The sequence below is a fragment of the Anarrhichthys ocellatus genome, unplaced genomic scaffold (genome assembly GCF_004355925.1).
Source record: "Anarrhichthys ocellatus isolate YVR2014 unplaced genomic scaffold, GSC_Weel_1.0 scaffold7, whole genome shotgun sequence".
NCBI classification, from domain to species: Eukaryota; Metazoa; Chordata; class Actinopteri; order Perciformes; family Anarhichadidae; genus Anarrhichthys; species Anarrhichthys ocellatus.
This window is the reverse complement of record NW_022280037.1, coordinates 4,962,493-4,984,048: the sequence shown is the minus strand read 5'-3', so window position 1 is coordinate 4,984,048 and position 21,556 is coordinate 4,962,493. Positions and strand designations below refer to the sequence as shown.

At 45.2% G+C, this 21,556-nt stretch overlaps 2 protein-coding genes across 7 annotated transcripts in view; one reads left to right on the top strand and one right to left on the bottom strand.

Annotated features, from left to right (window-relative positions):
* Window positions 1-4,805: 4,805 nt before the first annotated feature.
* id2a (inhibitor of DNA binding 2a) lies at window positions 4,806-7,151 on the top strand. Its single transcript, XM_031847795.1, has 3 exons — window positions 4,806-5,241; window positions 5,553-5,613; window positions 6,499-7,151. The coding sequence occupies exons 1-2, from the start codon at window positions 4,888-4,890 to the stop codon at window positions 5,607-5,609; spliced, it is 411 nt and encodes a 136-aa protein (XP_031703655.1). The 5' UTR covers window positions 4,806-4,887; the 3' UTR covers window positions 5,610-5,613; window positions 6,499-7,151.
* A 1,424-nt stretch (window positions 7,152-8,575) lies between these two features.
* The window catches only part of kidins220a (kinase D-interacting substrate 220a), a 45,233-nt gene continuing 32,252 nt past the window's right edge, over window positions 8,576-21,556 (bottom strand). For 3 of the 6 annotated variants that reach the window (XM_031847789.1, XM_031847787.1, XM_031847790.1), the window contains 9 exons: window positions 19,806-19,984; window positions 17,249-17,460; window positions 16,659-16,775; window positions 14,138-14,170; window positions 12,842-12,958; window positions 12,563-12,661; window positions 11,527-11,745; window positions 10,522-10,743; window positions 8,576-10,143 (listed from right to left, as the gene is read on the bottom strand). In XM_031847789.1, coding sequence (XP_031703649.1) covers window positions 9,229-10,143; window positions 10,522-10,743; window positions 11,527-11,745; window positions 12,563-12,661; window positions 12,842-12,958; window positions 14,138-14,170; window positions 16,659-16,775; window positions 17,249-17,460; window positions 19,806-19,984 — 2,113 coding nt within the window. In that variant the 3' untranslated portion in view covers window positions 8,576-9,228. The other 3 variants (XM_031847791.1, XM_031847792.1, XM_031847793.1) reach the window with 3 other exon arrangements.

The window sequence follows — 21,556 nt, the reverse complement described above, 5'->3', positions numbered from 1 at the left end:
CTGATTGAAGAGCTTCTCTCTACCTTGATGCAGTAGTTTTCATTTTCACAAAAAGAAAAGACACATTCCGAACGGGTGAACACATGCTGAATCTGTGATTGTTTCAGAGAGCTTTTAATGAGCATAAAATGTGTCCAGTAGCACATCTGACCTTAATTATTTAACAACAAAATTGTGTTGAATGTTTACATAATTTTTTTGTCATGTTCTTTGTGACTGTGTAATCAAATAATAGGTCGATCAACAGAAAATCAATCAACTATTTTGATAATCGGTTTATTTGTGAGAAACATTCTCTGGTTACAGCTTCTCACATATGAGGATGTGCTACTTGTTTGTAATATGTGTATATGATAGTAAACTAAATATCTTTGGATTTTGGAGTATTGGATAAAACCAGGACTCTGAGGATGATACCTTGGCGTCTGGGAAATGATGGCTTTTTATACTATTCTATGACATTTTATAGACGTAAATTACCTGACTATTAAAAAAACTGATTAGCTGATTAGATCATGAAGATGATCTTACTCGTGGCACCACACTGCATTGCAAGACCTTTAACACCATTGAAGTAGATTTTGCTGGTGGTGTTTTGACTGCATGTTCACCCTGTGCAGATCGCAGTTCACCCCCCCCTTTTTCGCGTCTACTCCCAGTGACACCACATCGCTGCAGTTTGGGGGTGTATAACAGCAGACCACGCCCCAAAGCTGCTACAAGAGTCCCTGCGCCACTCTTTGATGTGAACACTCCTCCACGCGTCAGGCACGTGGCAACCCGGCGGAGAAGAGTAGCGCGCCAGACTTTTCCTACGTTGGGACGGTGGAGAGGAAGCCTTTGCGGAACTTGTTACTTGGATGGACGCGGACTGTGAAACAAGCTGAATTCAATGTAGGCTACTTTGTGTAAAAGAAGGCGGTTCGTACAGGCAGGGTTGGGGGAATAAAAGGTTTGAATCAAGGCAGTAAGTTTGACTTGAATGATAAACAACAAGGACTTAAAAGGCAGATTTTGCAACTCAGCTCTTCAATTCGACTTCATCTCACGATTAAAGTTTTTTTTTTTTTTCCTCAACGGTTAGTCGTAGTCTCTGACCTTTACTACGCGCATTATATTATTCGTTTGGTATCTTTACAGTTTACTACAAAGCATGTTTTAGGCGCACGGGGAATAAGTTTATTTTAATATCCTCCACTGGTTAAGTCAGGATTTAAGGACAGGTCAGACAAAAAGTTTGTTTCTCTGCATGCGTGTCATAAACATAATTTTGGCATGAAGGAAAAACTGGTAAATCATTTCGAATCAGCTAATATTTACAGGAAGAATGAAGTGCAGCTGCAGGGCGGAGGATCAACAAGTTGACCGGAGCGCAGACAGTCCGACGCCGGGGCTGCAGGGCGCACTCCAGCCGATTGGCAGCTCCGCTTTGTTGTCTAAACCTTATCTCCTGAACCCAAGCTAATAGGTTGGTGACCGCTGGGAAGGGAAGGGGGATATGGAGGGCTTGTGTTTGTTCGCTGCGACTGAGGAATGCCTTTGAGACTTAGAGGGGGCAAAGGAAACTTTAGGGAAACGTCAGAAATGACTTGCGGCTCTTCAAGTGCGCGTGGGCTGCTGCATGGGAACAGTTTGGCTGTTTGGTCAAAAACTTTTTTTTTAGGTTCAGGCCCCTGAAATTTTCAAGGCATATGGTGAATAAATCAATAAATTCACTTGGCCATGCATGAACTTTGACAGCTTTACGCAGGGTCGAGTTTAGCTGAGGTTGCTCATCATGAAACATCTGGAAACAGCTGTAGTTGAATCTACAATGTGTCTAGACTGAGTCAATAAATTGAGAAAATACGTACAGTCAGTTTCACAGTGCAAGATCAACATTCTTGGAGACAAACTTTCGCCATCGGCTATTTGACCTTTTTCTAAATTTTCAAACAAAAACTATCTTTTTCAAACTTATTTTCCTGAGATAGGCCCATTAATGAAATATCTCTCAATCCATATCTTCCACATTCCACTATAAAGACTTTCTCAAACCCAAATTGACTGACTGGGTTGAAGACAAGTGGATTTTAATGGTTTAATTTCAGAAAACAAAAAGAAGATGCAACTAATTTGGCACCTCAGTGATAGTAATAAAAGTAAGGCATTGGTCGCTTTCATTTTGAGGAAGGTATAAAGATAATTTAGCAATACTGCAATGAATAAAGACTGAGTTACAAGTAAAAGTCCTATAATTCATTAAATGAATGGATTATCATTACTGATGCATGAAGGTGTAAGTAGCATTTTATTGTTACAAATGTGATGTGAAGGCTATATTGTTGGGTATTTAAACAAGCTGATATATTTTATGAGGAATCTGTGAAGTAACTATAATGGGGTAAAAGTAGCCTAATACTTTCCTCCTGGTATTAAGCAGCCTATAATGAGTCTACTCAAGTGAATTACAAGCATCACACATGTAGGCTACAGTAGAGTAAATGTGGCCGGCCACCACCGAAGAAGAAACCATATTCCGTCCCAAGACTTCCCCGGTTCGGCCCCCGGGGTTGATCAGCTGAGAACCTGCACTTCTGATTGACAACCCCCGAAACCCCGTCTCCGTGGAAACCGCCTCGGTGGCGCCGCGAGGGCTGGCTCGAGGGCTGCTGTGAATGGGGGTGACGTCACGGCGCCGGCGCCAGAGAGTCTGCTCCAAAGACGGAGCGAGAGGGGAGAGAAGGAGGAAAAAGAGAAAAACGGGGAGGAAGAGAGAGGTAAGGGGTGAGGCGGCGGCCGCTGGAGGTTCGCTCGGCTTTTGCACCGACGTGCTCCTGCGCGACTTCATCACCCTTGCCCGTAGTCAGGCATCAGTCAAAGGCGCCGTGCGAAATGTACTCAGCTGTGGGAACGAAAGGAAGACGTGGAGAAAAATGGAAACATCCTATTGCACCAGATGTGCACGCGGACTGCAGGAGTTTCCAGATTATATTTGAAATTCATAAGAAACGGGATCGCCAGACAGCTGAAGGAGAAGCTGTCGTGTGAACAGAGCCCCGCGCGTAAAACACTCACACAGATGGTGTTTTTGCTGGATTTTCAAAAAATATTGCAAAACATGCGACGGAGGACGCAAAAATCATTTTATAGATTATTGCATAGGCCAACTGTTTTTTGACTTCACCTTCTCTGCTCACAATAATCCAGGGAGGAATAGCTCGCGTGAGCTTTTACCAACCTCTGCAGGCTGTGCACTCAAAACTGCGTCTCCTTTTGTCCATTAGGAATACTTTGGCTTTTAGGATTTCCTTGTTTGTGTCTTTCAGATGAATTGTTCTGCAAAAATAAATACATTAAAATAAACCCAAACCATCAAAATGACCATTTTTCTCTCTCTTAATTCTCTCTGTATCCCGAGTTTTAACAGCCCCCCTCTCTCTTTTGAAATAAATAGATTTTTCTTTTTGTTTATCAAGGAAATGCCATGCAAGATGCGAGCACATCACAGCAGTCCACAACTGCCCCCGGGGACAATTAGTTAGTGCGGCATCAAACAGCCCCCCCCCCCACCTCCAGCTGAAGAGTGAAGCGTGTAATTCATACAAACAAATGGCTCATTCAGAAAACGTTAAAGTGTCAATAGTAGTTAATCCCCTCTTCACGTGCTCAGATATGAAAGCCACATTTTGTAGGCCGTGACTAAATGAACTTTGACACACAACATACTCAGGTGACAATCAACACAGAAGTGCACGAGACCATAACTGATGCATTTAGATGTGCTCAGCCACTTAAAAACCATGGAGGTTTACTAGGCTGCGTAAAACTACACACCTCCAACTGAAATTTAGAGTACAGACAAAACCTTAAATTATTATTTTTTTAAATTGTTATAAGGCTGAACTGTGAACAACAATGCAATATAGTAATTTAGTTATTTTTGATCGGTATAGTGTGCGCACCATCAACATTTTGACAGATCACACTTAAGTCACCTCACTGTTGTAAATCTAAAGCACTGCTGAAATAGTCAATATTATGGTGCGTCAAATTACTAAATCCTTAATATTTGTTTGAGTTTTTCCGCACACGCTATATTCTTTAGAAGCTTTATTTTCCCCAAAATATTTGTCTTATCGCTGGTCTGACTAGTTTCCTGGTGGAAGCTGTTTCAGTTTGCCACTCAAACATTTCACCCTCAGTTTGTTATTCAGTCTCAGGAGCTTGCCTTCACACCAGGTCCGGGCTGAAGTGAATTAAGAATCATCACACGCGCCTGGTACCTGTCATCACTGGTCCACACCAACCCTGCACATGGCAACTAAATATAGAAGAACGAGTGTCTGTAAAACAAGTCATCAGACATAAACTCGTGCTCTGTCGTTCATGTATCAAAGCAATTTTTATTCTGAATCGGAATATCATTTTCCAAATATTCCTGCTTGATTTTCATCATAAAACTGCAAGATTTATATCATGCAGGCACAGGTATTGGCGCGTGCTCGCACCTTGTCCATAGTCAATTGACAACCATGCGAATCATTAATTTTCTTGATCAGAAACAGGTAAGGGCTTAATTTTCCAAATTGCCCACCGGAGCTGCTGAAGCGCCCTCTGGGTTCCGCCTCCAAAATGCGTTGCCAATGGTAACCCGGCGGTGAAGGGGAGGGACTTAAGAGCGAAGAGCCAATAGTAGAGCTAAACGGTGTTGAGTGACACAACCTCCTCGACCAATCAGAGCGTTTGACCCGCCTGCATCGCATGCCCTGCCTGCTGCCTATATAAACCACATTGACAGCTTGGCTCGCCAGTCTGATCGCCGATCGTCTGGCAAAAAACAGGACCTTTAAAGAAGCAAGCTATCGACACACGCGACCCTCTCTCGCCTAACTTAATACTGACAAAATGAAAGCAATAAGCCCCGTGCGGTCCTTCCGGAAAAACAACGCGAATATATCAGAGCACTCCTTGGGAATCTCTCGGAGCAAGACCCCGGTGGATGACCCGCTCAGCCTGCTGTACAACATGAACGACTGCTACTCCAAGCTGAAGGAGCTGGTGCCCAGCATCCCCCAGAACAAGAACGTCAGCAAGATGGAAATCCTGCAGCATGTCATCGACTACATCCTGGACCTGCAGATTGCGCTGGACTCCAGTGTCGCACTAACCAGCCTGCATCACCCTGCGCGGCCGGGGCAGGCTCCATCCAGGACCCCTCTGACCACCCTCAACACAGATATCAGCATCCTGTCATTACAGGTAAATTACACCGTAACTAATCAAGGAATCCTAATTGGCGAAGGATAGGCTCGCGTGTTGTGGAAGATATATAGCCTAGTGGATTTTTATTTGTGCGCATAACCAGTGCGCCTTTGTAGCCTATGCGTAACTCGCACAAAATGGCTTGTTGAAAAAGAAAATGGCATGTTTTTTTTTTTTTTTTCCTCCTTTTGTACAGAATGAGATGAGGAAGAGATTTCGACCTACATAGTAGTGTGCACCGCCAGACACTTTCGATCGGATGCCGCGTAAAGAATTAACATTTGGTCTGTTTGTTTGTTTGTTTTCAGTCCCCGGAGTTGCCATCAGAGCTGATGACAGATGACAGCCGGACTCTGCATCGTTAAAGCGGTAAGTAGGCTGTCCTCGTGTCTGCTGCTGCATTCTGTCCAGGGCTCTTAAGGCTCCGCTACAGCCTGTCTCCCAGTCTGCTGGAGCAGAATGGGCTAGAATTACCATTTATCCATTTGTTCCCAGCTAATGTGGTTGACGTCTCACGTTGCTGTAATGGTCCCAATATGTTTTGCATGAGAATGCGCTGCATCACCGGGGCGTCAGTTATGACAAGGGGCGGACAGTTTGCTTGACTTAAATCCAAATTTTAACATTTTTCTATTTATGTGTGTATATATATTCTTTAAATATATTGTATCTCGTATCTTACACAAAAAGATCAAACCATGGGGCTCCCATTTTAGGACTGTAAACTCTCAGTAAGGTGAGCCCGATTAATGGAATAATTCTGTGACTCATCTGCTGTGTCTTAAGACATTTTGCATTGGAGTTTGTTGGAATGAAATGGAAGACATTCGCTCCAGGCTGCTTGTGTTACTGTATATAAGTAGCAGTCGTCGGGGTTGTATTATACCCTCTTGTGTCTATAATGAAGAGCATCTGCAACAGGAAAATAATGGCTGTTTGGATTACTGCTACTACGATGTCTGCACATAATTGGTACAAGAAGTGGGTAGGCGCCAGCTGAGCGGCAATTACGCTGATTCTTCCCCAGATTGTAGGCTGAAGTTGTGCGAAAAGTGTGTGTGTGTGTGTGTGTGTGTGTGCCTCCCCCCTTCTCGCTCCCTCTCTCTGTGTACATCTGGAGCGCAGGGTTTGCTTAGTATTGGGAGTGTTTGGTTAAATGTTAAAAACTGCGGCTTCCTCCCTGGCGCCAGTCTGTCCGGATCTCTGCCCTGTTTGCATTTTCTAAACACGCCTCTCTTTCTCAATCTTTTGCAGGTGTTTGGTCAAGACACAAAAACACACAGGACCTGGGGAGCAGGACTTTCCGCCGCCCCCCACCACACCCCCCTCCAACCTCTGTCCTCCAGGCCTGGACTTTTTTTCTTTTTCTGCTGACGCTGAAATCAAGAGACTTTTGCTTATTATGGGACAATCTAATGTGATGTGTTTTCTGTATGGACACTTCATTATTATTTAACTTAAGACTTTTTTTTTTTTTTTTTTTTTTTTTTTTAAAATTTGTGGTTCCTTTCTGGAAATGGAAGGCGCGCTATGTTCCCGAGAGTGGGAGGAAAAACGAGATTATTGTCACAAGGATTATTCCCCTGCTCAGCCCTGTCCTCCTTGTTGAAGTCTTCGCTTTTTTTGCGGAGGTGCGAACTTGAATAGAAAAGACAACTTGGTTAGTTACTGTAAAAAGTTTTGTCTTGTCTTGTCAGAATTGTTGGCACATGAAGGACTGGACGTTGTTCAAAAAAGTAAAAATGAAAGAATGAAACCTTGTGGACTCCTCTCCGGAGTTTATCTTGTATAGTTGCAGGAATTTGAAACTTCTGCAAAAGTGTAATGTTGTACTTAATTATGCTGAAACTTTTTATAAAAGTAATGTAAATTGTACCTTTTTTATACAAAATAAATCAAAAACGCAACTTGAACATCTTTCATTTGGGGGGGGGGAAGAGAGAGTGGGAATTCAATGTTGGTATCGGTGGTTCAGAAGACATCAAACCAGTGCGTAAAATCTGTTTCCCAGCTGACTTTCTACAGAACTATAAGGACATGGCCGCGCTGTATGTACAGTTAACATCTGACGCACTTCAAAAACCGATCCCACAACAAAGTGTCCTTCTCAGACCTGCAGTATGTGACCTATAATAGTCTAAAACACAGCGTCAACACTTCCCCGAGGCAAACGCAACCTGGAGACACACAGTTGCATAAAAAGCTTATTTAAGGCGCACTGACTGCACTTTTACTTTCTCACATGCTAAAGTAAATGGGATTAAATGATTCAGCGTGACAGGCTGAGCCATTAAAGCACCGGGCTTTAGGCTGTCTTAAAACAAAACTGGAAAATTATGGAAATTTAACTTGGGGTGAAACTGGGCCGTTGATGCGTTACGGATTCCAAAAGTAATGCTTAACCAATCAGAGAGGGAGTTTAAACATTGATTTGGATTGGCCTGTGTTGCATTCCGTTATTTAAATTTGCCTAATATACCTCTCGGATTAAAAATAGCGCTAGTGTCCAACGTTTGACTTTATTATCCAGACGAAACCAACGTGATGGCGAACGTTGCTGCTGGTTTCGGTGCCAAATGACCAGGTAGTCTACTATGAACACAGTCAACCACGCGATGGTGGGATGTACTGCTTTGATAAATCGGCTTCTGACAAATATTCAATGGGGTGACCAATTAAAAGCTCTTCAATGCCCCGAGGTGGTACTGGGCAGTGCGCACTGTAGACTGACTGTGGCAAGAAAGGCTAAATACAGCCCTGTAGTGAAAGCCCGACTGTCAATCATCTCCTTCCTGAAATCCAGCAGGGCTTCTCACATGTTTTCAAACCACAGAGCCGCCAAGCTATTTGATGATTGTACCCCAGGGTGGACTTTATGGGATCTGTCTTGATTACGTGTAAGCTTTAGGAAAACAACTCTTTACATGATAAAACGCTTTGAATCCAATTATCATTCAATATATAAACTTAAGTTTACCTAAAAAAAACCCTCAGGGGACTCATGCAGGTCCACGTTGAGTCACTGAGCTGTGTTAGTTACTACCCCTCGGTAGTTTTGAAGACTGACGGGCAGCGTGTCCGTGACACCAGCCTGCAGCACGTTTGTATGGACAGTGCGCCATCTATCGGCGAATAGAAGCGCAGCCAGTGACGCCCTCCTGCATGTCACTGTTCTTCTGAACTGCAGTAGTTAAAATATTAAATTGGTGTAGAGAAGACTTAGTTTAAATATTCTGGTATATTCACAAACCTAATCCAAGTCCACTGAGGCTTCTCTCGACAAACAGCAGATTTTCCTGCATAAAGAACGGAGAAGAGAAAACATGACTCATTTCAAGGGTCCACATAGGAAAACGTTTATTGAAGTGAACGCCTTTTCACAAGCAAGTATGGAAAGGACATCGCCACTTTGGAGGCTAGTGCATGCACTTCTTCTATTACAGACACTGCACCACTGTCTACACGGCCATCTATTCGAGATATTCTAACCACCAAACACAGCACCGCACGAAACACGTCGGAGACAAAAGTCCCCCCATAACACAGAGCTTTTTTTAAGTCGTGATTACATTTCCTGAAAAACACCTTTTTTTGTAACGTATAACGTCCACAACATGTAACATTTCATCACTAGACTACTAGACTAGATTATTTCCACAACAGCACCATATTCACGCAAGAAATCACACCTAAAACATCCAAACGCATGGGACAGTTAAAGCAATCCCAATTTGACCTGACAGAAGTATTTTTGGTATCATTAACTTTGTAGTCAATTGTAGTTAATAATGTGTCTTTAGATTTGTAATTTTTAAAATAAAGGTGATTAAAGTAAAGCTTCAGATTGCACTAGATTACACATTTCCTTTCTAACAGTAGAACACATATCTACTCTAATTCTTTGGAACACGTCACAACACTAACAGTGTAACAACATCAAGAACAACAGTCTATGTGGCCCTTCTCAGAATAACGAGCAGCTCCTCAGAGGACGCTCTCCGTCTCGTCTCCCAGGCTGATGGTGCGCAGGTTCTGGTTGTGGATGGCTGCGGTTGTGGTGTTGGCAGTACTTCTGCTGCTGCCGGGGGTGATGATGACAGCTGGCGAGAGGTTGAGGCTGGAGGAGGAGGAGGAGGTGGTAGAATCCGTGCCTGTGATGTTAACCGGCTGCTTATGGCTGTTGTTGGTGTTGTTGGTGTCGTCAGGGCTGTTTGCGTTGTTATTAAGAATGCTGATGCTGGTGGTGCAGTTGAGGTTGCTGACCCCGCTAGACGGCCACCCCTCATCTGGGCTGCTGGCCATCAGGCTGGCCTCGGACGGCGCCTCGGAGCAGATGGACATGCGGGCCACCGCCGCGTCCTGCAGGCCGCTCAGGCTGCTGGGGAGGAGGCCCCTCTTCTTCACCAGACCCTCCAGCTCCAGTTCAATCAGGCTGGGCTTCAGTGCTCCTCTCTCTCCGTCAGCATCTTCTTCAGCCTCCTCTAGAGAGCGGTCTGAGGAGCTGTCACTGGAGCGCATCCCTGAGTCAGACGAGTCCTTCTTATCCAGGAGGATTTCGGTGAGGAAGCCAGGCTTTGTCAGGAGCCCAATGGGCTGGGAGCCGCTGTGGAAGGACAGAGCACCAGCTCTACCCTCTTTGTGGAGGAGAGGTGTGGTGTTGTCGGCCTCTTCTGGGCCGGAGTCTTCATCGCTGGGCAGCTTGTGGTACAATGACCCGCCTACCTTCTTCCTGGAGCCCGGAATCCTGGACAATGTACTGCGGTCCAGCTTCTCATCCTCTTCACTGATGGGGTCTAGAGGCTGGGCATCGGTCCCTGAGGGGAAGTCTGTGGCATCACTAGTCTTGGAGCCTCTCTTGGTGAAGGATTTGCGGCTGTCTTGGTCAGCTCCTTCCTTGGCCTGAGGAGAGGGAAGAGGATTCAATGGCAAGAACATGAATATGTATAAGATCTTGTGCTATTGGCCAAGAGGCCTCTGAAGAGGGGATTCTGGTTTCTCCCTTATGTGCCAAGAGAAACAAAGACCACGAGCAAAAAATTAAGAAATGCAAGAAGCAGAGATCTCTCCTCTTCCCAGCTCAGAATAAGACATTTGCTGTTGCGCAGGCCAGAGGAATACAACATTTAAACACAACATACAGGCTCAGAAACTATGTCGACACTAGTTACTGACAATAGTCACCACACTGTAATCAGACCGTGGGAGCTTTTACTCAATTTATGCCGTCGGTGATGCAGTGGCAAGAACTCAACAGTGTACTTGTGACTGTCCACCCACCCCTTTGTCCTCTGAGCTGGCAGCCTGGAGGAATTGTCCAGGGTGGGGCTGCACGGGCCTCTCTCCCCCAACGCCGGACATCTCCACCTGCGCCATCTGAGCGATGTACTCCCTGTAGGCATCGTGGTACTCAGACTGCTGCTTGTCCGTCAGCTTGCAGATGTCATTTGAGGATTCCTGAGAGTTGAGGCTGGACATGCTCGAGGTGCAGAGATTTGCCACCTGACAAGACGAGAAAAAAAGTTGGGACTGGTGCGCAAACATCCACGTGAGTTTGTTGAGGAATACATATTCACGTTAAAAGTAACTGAAGAGTGAGACTGCTGTATGGTTGTGGGCTCATAACCTGAATCTACACCTGAATATCATAAATAGAGAAATGCGGCACGTAAAAGATTCTATAATTACATTAGTAACCAATGAAATATTCAGAACATGAGAATGAGATACAGTGAAAACGTTATTGGCAAAGGTCGCACACGGAGTGGCAATGAAAGCTGTTGAGTGTTTTCAGATTTTGGGTGACGTGAATTTGAAAAAGATCACAAAGTGAGATCATAAAATCGCAGCAGAGGCAGCTGTCTATGTGCGAGTGAGAATAGGGAAGGTGAAAAATAAAAAAAACAGGGGGCCCCTTAACACCTTTTGGTGCGCTGCAGTGTGTGTGTGTATTTTGAATTCAGCCAAAATACAATTTGTTCAAAAGCCGAGCTCTTTTCTCACTCACAACCACATTAATGTGAAACCAGTGAGGCCACCAACACACTTGATGCCGCGGACTTGTGGCCATGTGACAGTTTGGAGTGTGTGGCCGTGCGACCCCGTTTGTGTTGCACGCTCACACGTATGCTTACCCCAGCAATGTTAAGGCCCTTTATGTCTTTGCATGTTTGTAAGGGCTGGTATATTGTGTGTGCACACACACGCAGACGCACGGTTCACGTCCGTCTGATCCGATCTGCTGTTGGGTTACATTTACACTTAGCTTCTGACAGGAGGACTGACCGGCCAGTGCGAGTTGTTGCTGTGTCTCGGAGGTTCCTCCAGCCCTGCTCCGCTGAGCTCCTCAAAGCTCAGATTCAGGCTGAAGGCTGCCGCTTCATGCTGGGCCCCCCCCGAGCGTCTGCTGGGCTCCCTGTGGTGCGAGCTGCTGTCCTGCTCGCTAGCAGCTCGGGACTCGTCTTGAAGCGGAGCCTGGGTTTCAGTGTGACGTAGTTCCATCACCTGGGAAAGAGATTGCAATGTACCGTTTCAGATCGACGCGTCGTTTGACTTTTGTTACAGGACACGCAAGTCAACATGTGACATACTAAACATGATATTCAGATGTCCCCCTCCTCTCCCGACAAAAACCTCCCTTCATCCAGATATCAGTCAGCCATCTTGAACCAGATGTCTGTGCTGGCTGCGACCTGGCAACACAACACTGGATAGTGTACGGAGCTGTAAGGCCACAGCACTTTCCAGCTGCTCCTACGCGAGCTCCGCATTGGATCTCCGGTAAAACACGACCAATCCAGGGCTCTGGTTTGGTATTAGGAGCACAGACGGACATCTGATGAAGTCAACCCGGCTACATGTGTAAGTGATTTCAGCCCCCGGCTCAGCCGACTGGACTCCTGGCTGACTGAATAGCGCCCTTCTCGTAATGCGGATTATGAAATCTCCATCCCAATATCTTAGCGCAGCACAAGATGTCGTATTAGGAGATGTTGTCTTGCTTCTTTTTGGACTAAACAAGAGCCGACATGCATCAACAGGAGCGGCCCTGGCAGGGCTGCGCGTCTGCAAAGTATCAGAGTGAGGAGAATGTATGCAATTGTAAATCTATTTCAGGCCTTTACTCTAGAGGAATGAAAGCGGAGTTAAGTTATTGTTGATGATGGACTGATGCTTTCTATATCACTTATGTCTTACTGATACACTTGATATGAAACAACAAAGACCCAATATATATGTATTAAATAGATGCCAATAGCAAGAATATTAAACCAGGCTCTGAGGTAAGTAAAGACACCATACAAGAGGAATGTAGTCTCACCGTTCCCCTGAAGAGCTGCCAGTCGCCGAAGTTCATCTCCATCTCTTTCTTCAGCTCATCCAGGTTGCACTGAAACAGCACTCTGCCATTTATATTAGCCTGCAATGGACAGGGAAGAGACAGACTGGTTTGTCCACAGAAGTTTAACCATAAGGAGGCATCGCAGAAGGAACTGCACGTCGCCAAAAAAAAAAAGCTACACAACCAGAAAACACGCAGTAATTATCTGAGAAATTATCAGAACACAGATCCGATTTTGTATGTTATTGACAGGCGCACCTTCTTGATGATGGATGTGTACTGAGGCAGCATGCTGGGGTCGATTCCATCTAGCTGTCTGAGGCGCTCACACACTGCATCTGTGTTCAGAGAGCTAAGCAGGGCCTCAGGAGAGACCTACACACACACACACACACACACACACACACACACACACACACACACAAAATCAGAATATAAACAACTTATTCAGAGTGTTTTTGTGAGTTAAGGTTACCAGGGCAAACTCAAACACTCTGTTAGACCAACTCATCACTCCGAACACATTGATAAGGGCAAAACGAGCAACAATTCCTGGCAAACAGACGTGCAGGCCCGTTACTGTGAGGCACACAGAGGTGCAAATCCGCAATCCCACACAGTAATTCTCTCTATCAGTCACACAGTGTAAGTGTAAAAGTAAACAAAGCTGCCAACCTATCCAAATACACGGTTACCTGCTCTTGTTCTTTTTCTCGGAGTATATAGAAGCACATAAAGAGTGTGCACAACACTTAAGGGATGGAGTCTGTAAGTCTGTGGGTTGCTGCCGAGCCGAGCCGCGCTGAAGTCGGCTGCCGCCAAGCAGCTCCGGGGCTTTATGTGACTAATACCGGTGGCCTGTTGATGTTGTCGAAGGCCTCACAGAGAGCCAACATGCCACCCGCTGGCACGAAAACTAAACAAACCTCATTCACCCCCCCGCCCTCCCCTCCCTTTCTTCGCTCACCCCTCTCCCTCTGGTTCTGCTTGTCTTGAACCCTCACTCTTGTTCCTTCCTTCCCTCCCTTCCTTCCTTCCTCTCACATTCCTTCCCTCTCAGCCTCCTTCTCTCTTTCCCATCACTCTGTCCCCCCCCCCATCTCTTCCCTCTCACTCTCTCGGCTATTAACACCATTAGGACATGGCTTCAGACTAAGCCCCCTGGCTTTGTTTCTGGTTACGAGGGAGAGGAGCAGAGCTTAGTCGGACTGCGAGTAGTTGTTGGACAAAAAAAACAAACAAGCAGCTCACCCCATACAGTACACAATAGTAGGTGCCAACTTTCTGTATTGGTGGGCAAGAGGATGAGTTTCGCTACTGTTCATGTCCACACAGTAGAGGATTTACTCTAGAATGACACTACGTTAGTGAATCTACTGAACTACCACAGGACGTGAAGTTGTGTTTTGCATTTACTAAGGGATGAGTCTATAGTATCTCTTTCTACAGCATGCTTGGTAGTGCCGAACCAGTGTTAGAAATGAGGTGGAGATACACGGATGAGAAAAGGGTTGGATGAGGAGATGAAAAGTAGCCATGAAACCGGAAGTGTACCTGCTTTAATTTGTAAGGCAGCGACTTTAAATGCTTGATAAGGAGACACAAAGAAGTAGACGGACAAATAGTCAGACAGAAATATGCACAGACATTTATAGCATTATGAAGCCGGGACTGTACCTGTGAAAAAGGGAGAGCGGAGGGGTGCAGAGGCAGACATTTAGAATAGACAGACGAGCACATATGTTGAACTCATCATCAGGGGGCAGGAGAGACAGAAACAACAGAGCAGAGATCTATCTGTTTCGCAGCGGGAGAGGAGACGGCTCCTTTACAGTAGCAGCATGTCAGACTGGAAAAGATGAGGCTATTGGAAGTAGAATTATTACACAAGCAGATTTTGTTTTTCGCCGGAGTCAGCAGGCTTTGCAGTCATAATCTTTGCAGACAGAAAGGACTGCGGACGAGACAGAGAGAAAAAGACTCCAGAAAGAAAATGAGAAATCTCTCACTCTGCGCAGAAAAAAGCAGAAGTTTCAATTCAGGGAAGGCCTCGAATAAAGACTCCTCGATTCAGACTGCAAGCGCGTGTTCTAAGAACGTGAGCGAAAGCGTATATATGTCTGCGGGTGTGTCTGCGTGTCTTGGTGTGAACCCTCCCAGTGTGTGTGTGATAAGACTGTAATTACAGCTGGGCTGAGCTCAGGGCTGGGCAGAAGGATGGGGAAGAGGAAACAGAGCTCTGTGAGGGAGGAAGCGTCTTGGTAAGGAGATAAGCTCTACCAGCACTGGGCTCATTGTCAGTGTGCGTGTGTGTGTGTGTGTGTGTTGCCAGCCCCAAACAGTTGCTCTGATGATAATCCCGGCAGCCCGAGGAATCCATACTCGCACTTATATCAGCTAAGCAATTACACTGGGCTGAATCCAAAGACACGCATAAAAGTGCGAGTGTGCGCGCACGTCCACATTTACAGATTTGCAGAAATACAGGCACATGTGAACACTACACAAAGAGATCAAGTGTGAACCAAAAAAAAGGGATAAGATGGGCTAATATACATGGGATGAAAATGAGGAAAGGAAACAAAAGCATAAGGGAAGATATGAGGAACAAAAAATGGTGTCACATTTAAGACAGGGATGAAGGTTTAAAGAGAAAGATTGAAGCTAGAAATGTAAAAGACACAAGAATACAGACGGAGAATGGAAGGGACTTTACATAGTAATCTATATTTAAATCTTTCAAACAGCTCCTTTAAATGCTTGCTGGCAGCGCCCTGATAAGTGGCTTTGTGGAGCAGAAATCTCCTGAGTGGTGTTATCATCAAATTGTTCTAATAGTGGCTGCTCGCTCTTAAAATGTCTGAGATTCAGCTCTTGCAACTCCATGCTTTCCTCAAGTGGGTTACCAACACTTTTAAGTCCATTTATGAGAGAATGTGAACGGCTACAGTGCCAACATCAGAGTGAACTTCATCCAGCATATATATATATTTACATGTGCAGAAGCTTGAGACAGAATCCACCTCTCTGGATGGTAAGCGGGCGGTCATCGTTGCACCCGATGCAGTATTCAATGTAAGCATTCTGTAGCGAGTGCGACGGTCTATATTTGTTCTCTCGGCTTTTGTAAACCACAGCAACAGAATAAGTAGTCCGTGTAACACATAGACGTGCGTGTTATGCATTCAACACAAGAAATGACAAATGTCATTATCTGCAAACATGCATGATAATGAAGGACGGGTTGCATATTTGCATATCCGCAGAGCTCCACAACCGTTAACTACATGTTACCATGGTAGGTTCAGAGGGACAGGAGGGGAGGCCTTCTCTGGCATCCTCTGCAATAACATCCTGACATGGACACAGAATGGAGACAAGGATTGTGTACAGAGAACAGCTAGAGGAGGTCGAGTTCATTGCCACTTCATTTATAGAAGAGGCTTTCACTGCTTTACTGCAGGTTCACAAACTGAACGGGGCTCGAAAGAGGCGTACGCCACCACCTGCTCAGAAGCTGTGATCTATAAAGACAAACTTGAGAGGGGGATTTATGAAAGGAAACCGCGCACTGACAGGTAAGCGTACATTTCCTCATTTGTACATACCCAAACACTTAGTATGGATCCTTTGAGCTGCTTTATAAATGAGACCCTTGGACAGTGTTTGGCCCAGTGGCAAGGAAAACAGGCTGATATTGAAATCATCCGGAGGTAAAATGTGAAGGTAAAACAAATGACATCACACTGAGGAAAGGGAGACGAGGAAAGAGGTACTTGAGAGGAGAGCAAGTGTAAAAGTGGAGAGGTCAGAAAGTCATGCTGTAGGTAGACAGAATGGGCCTGAGTGCATATTAAACAAAGTGTATTATAAAATAGCACAGCGACATTACTGGGTGACATAATAGCACGATACCCTTTCTTCAAACAGGAAACAGAGAGCCGGACCAATCACTTCAATCTCACAAATGATTTAGTTGCATAATACAAATACTACTACTAGTGTTTCTGCGGCTGTAATCATCTAGTGTGAGATGATGGCACACGTCAGATGGCTCTTATACTTCTTTACTTACTAGTCCATTGGTGCCGTCCTTATGTTGACCGGGTGGTTTAATGGTGGGGCGCGAGGATGAGGGGACATGGTGGGAGAAAGGCCTTGGCATGTGATACACATGATGGGGGAAATAAGGCTATGAGGGCAAAGGAAGGAATGAGGAGAGGAGGTCAAAATAAAATGAAAATCATATGAAGGAGGGTCAGGCACACACAAACTAAATTGCAGCAAGGAAAAGACACTAACTTGCTCACCTTTCCTCCGTAAATGAGGTGCAGGTTATTTAAAAACATGGTCATGTGGTACACTCAAAGACTGTTTACTTACAGGTTATTCAGGTGTAACTGCCAAGTGGGTAAATGCAATGCTACGTTATGATAACGTGCAGCGGACTCAGCATTTAAATTCAGTAAGGGCCTATTTAAGAACAGTGTGGTTTTGCGGATCACTGGGTATCATGTGGCCAGCCATTCCAATTTATTCACTTTGTTTATTTTTAGATTATCAAGAAGGTGATTTTATTCACTTGGGCTTTTCTACAATAACACAGACTCTAAGTAGTGGACTAGAGGACTGGTGATCTACACATAAGTCCCTCTCCCGTCTCACCCGGTTGTAAAAGGGGTGCTGAGGGCCAGTCATCCCACTGAAGTAGGCACTGTGAGGCTGAGAAGGCAGAGATCCGGCGAAGGAGCCCGCTGGGGAGCAGGCGGCAGAGGGCTGGCCATAGCCCGACTGGGGACGGGGCACTGCCTCTTGCAGGGGCTGCGTGGGATAGGTCACTCCTCCCATGTGCATCTGCTCCCTGGCCGCTCGCACATCTAAGAGGAGGACAGAGCCAAAGGAAAAAAAAGAACAAGGGGGGGATAGAAAAGGAAGTGTTTATCTGTGATGCTGATGATCATGTCTTGGCTAGGATTATAAAGACTCTTCAGATCCACCCACGCATCAATAATTTAGCTTCATCATCCCAAGAGAGTTTAGCCAGTTGTGAATCCACAGAGAAAGGAAATGTATCAAACAATTTACTCTTGAAGCACTTTAGGGAATACAAGCAGACCGATGTTCCTGAACATGTTCTAGAAGACAATCGAACAACTAAACGCTGGAGAGGAAACGAGCGCAGATGTTACGATTGCAACCATCTTCAACTGCGAATTCCATTCTCACTTTGATTGCCATTACTCCCGTTTCTTCACAAACCAGCATGCGCGCTGATATTCTAGTCTTTTCCAAAGGATATGCCGGCATCGTGACGACTTTGCTGCTTCCTCACAAATAAATTCACTCATGTAAACAAACCAAAGCACACCATTTTGAACCCATGGGCACTATCGCATCAGTACTTTTCCACAATTGTTTTCCCATAAATCAATTTGACTCCGAAATGAGTGGAGTAGGCAACGAGGAGGGAGCTTTGGTAAGAAAAAAACCCCTCCCAAATTAAAGTTAAATAAGCCTGGAGACAGAACAGAGTGTCTCTGTGTGGCTGGCATGAAAGTAAGAACCAGAAACAGAAGCAGGCACCAGAATGTCTCCTGGTTATACAAGTGGCTGCTGAATGACACGCTGAGTGAGACCCAATCCAGCCTGCGAACACAATGGGGGCCTTATGATGCGAGTCAGGCTCATGGGCGGGTATCACTGACAGCACTGCCCACTGGCTGGCCACAGGACACCGGGCACGGAGGGAGCGGGACAACTGAGCAGGAGCACCGGTTACCTTCCAGCTCCATGGGGACACGTGTAGAGGTGAAAACACACACACACACACACAAATAAACACATGTTTCTGTGGATACATATAAACACCCACACACTTTTAGGACTGGTGCTGGACTCACAGACTGGATGTCTGGTCAGCTGTGCTCTCCATGACTCAACTTTTTAGCTCAATGGAACAGACTTTGTGTGTGTGAGTGTCGTCTGTGGTCTCATAACACTACGATGCAGCAGGTTCACACTCGGCGTCATTGACACTCCTGTACAGGCTGAATGGACGCTGACGCACAGTGGCGAAAGTACAGTGGCGCTCTGGCTTACAGTTTCATACCGATGCACTGTGTTACGTCACTATTACTGCAAAACTGTGAAATTCGGTGCAGCAGTGGAGCCGAGGTGACAGCGAGTGAACATTTTGTCCTGATCCCACGGTGTCGGACCAAGTCAATTGTATTTATACAGCCCAATATCGCAAGTTACAAATTTGCCCCAGGGGGCTGTACAACCTGTGCAACACATGACACCCTCTGTCATCTTCAACCCTCGCTTCAGATAAGGAAAACTCCCCAAACAATAACAATGGACGAAACCTCAGGAAGAGCCACTGAAGAGGGATCCCTCCCCCAGGACGGACGGACAGACGTGCAGTGGAAATCTGCTCGACATTTGATTGTTTGGAAATGAGAAGTGAGCTGAGGGTTTCTGAGAGCCCCTGCAGTGGGTGATGTTAGAGCAGACCCCGCTGCAATGTTATGAGTAATGTCACTGCCAAATGAGCTGGCACTGAACTCAACACATCACAGAGAGGACAGTTCTGTTTCTCCAAGCTATTGTACACTCAACCCTTTTATGTACTTAAGACAAAGCCGTACGATAAACCTCTTTTTCTCTCTCTCTCTCTCACTCACACACACACACACACTTCATCATGACGACAATCTGACTTGAAGATACTTTGAGAAAATTATCTGTCCTTTCCTTATGTTGAGCTACCAGTTCATCTTTATCTGTATTTACCTCATGTTTAGATGAAGCCTTCTTTTTATCCTGTAGCTTTATGTATTTAACTATTCTTAACAAGATTGTGTCATTTGTCTCGATTGTTTTGCGTCATCTGATCGGCCTTTACCGATCAAACTATTTAGAATGAATATCGGCTGATAACGATCTGCGGACGATCGATCTTGGTGCTTCAAAGCTTCAGGAAAAACGATAAGAGTTGGAATCTGTATTGAGGTTGGAATTTTTCCAAACTGCTCTTTCCAAGGTCAAGCATAAACCTTGCTAATGATTGCTGTGTTCCTCGCAGTCACCATAACTCATTTTGAGAGCGCCTTGGCAGCCTAAAAGGTCACTGCGCATGCTTCTTAACCATAATGTCTCTGGTTCAATTCCTTATATCCCCCCCCCCCCCTACCTGTACAAATACTGAGTGTGTATAAACCTGCTATGATCTCCCTGAGTTTGGGGTCCAGGTTGACGGTGCAGGGCAGGAACATCTCAACATCTCTAGCAGCGAGAACGGGCGTCCTGGAGGACAGGAAGACCTCGAAGCTGCGGACGTCTCCATCAATCTCCAGCAGCGGCTCCACGTCCTTCGTGGTCGGGATGTTCTTGGAGATCCTTCAGAGGAAAAAAGAAAAAGAGAAAGATTCTAATTTAGCAGGTGATTATGTGATGGTGCTTTGCTCTCGCCAGCAAACATAATATTTATTTATAAATACTTGAAGAACATGACTATTTGGTTGTTGGAATTTCAGTATTTTTTGGCGATAATGAACAAGTTACTATATGACTAAATACTGCAAGTCTTTAGACCAAATGCTAATCAAATATAAAATATACTACAATAACATGGGAGGGATTATTGGCATATGACACAAATATGTCAACGTGTCAGTTTACACTAACTTCTGACTGCTAGCTCAAAGGCTCGACATTGTGACGAAAAAAGAAAAGAGGAAATAGCAAGCCGTACTGTCAAGATGCAAGAGATATGCAACGGTCATCATCATCATCATGAGAGCGGAGAGATAACTGGATTTAGAGAAGACGAGATAGTGAAAGGGGGGGATGTTTGAGGACAGATAGAGAGAGGGATGTTATCTTTTCTCTGCAGAGGAGGAAACCTGAGAAGATGACAATCAGGGTAATTTAGTAAGCGGCAGACGGAAGCGCATCACGATGCGCTGCTACAGTTAACATGATGTTCGTTATCGCAGACCTCAAGTAAACACCATGTTTGGAGATTGTTTCCATTACTGTGTGATATAGTGTTTCCTGTCTATGCTGCAGAAAGCAACAACATTGTATCACATCAAGAATGTCAGACGTCGAAACTATTTATTTAAAAATAGTTACAAGACTGCACAAACTCTGGCGTCGCACAATATAATCTAAAGCTTGAACCAGTAGTTTAGAAGGGACAACGGCATCTCTGAAATGAGGAATACTGAACATGAATACTCAAGTGTTGAAATGGGGAATTCAATTTCAGCTGCACAAGGTTAAAAACAGATATCAGTTTAATCAAGGACAGTGTAACAACAAACCCAAACACCAACAACCCGGAGCAATCATTACATCTCGTTAATCCCATCATTCAGACATGAAAATATGGAAGTCGGAGTGGCCTGTGACACCAACCATTCATCAGCAGAATGTGCCGCTCTTATCAGATGAATAGGGAGACTCCAGCAGGGAGCGGACATCTTCCTCATCTCTGCCTCCATTTGTCATCGGAGCCCTTCATCATTTTCTCAGTGGATACTTTTCTTCACCTTTCCCTCCTTCCAGTTGAACCTCGACTCACGCTCCACCCCGATACATCACCCAGTCTGCACACTGGTGTGTGCTCTGCTGAGAACGCAGCCTGATGAGTTGGGTTTTTCCCTGGGCCTGATCTGTCTTTCGGGAGTGACCACAGGTGGACCCTTTCTGTGACTCGATTGGATGATTAGTACCATCGCTGCTGCACGCTAGCTAAGTCAGCGTGAGGTCAGCATCTGGGCACACTGTTAGCTAATAATCCAAACAATCAGATAAACTAATCCGGTTAATAAACTGGCAGTAAATGTTCACCGTCTGCCCAAATCCAGTGAGTCTCTCATACATAGTGATGGTCGGACAAAACCACACTGCACGCAAGTTATGATTTACATCATTTCAATGTGAGGCTTTTCGCTGATACTCATA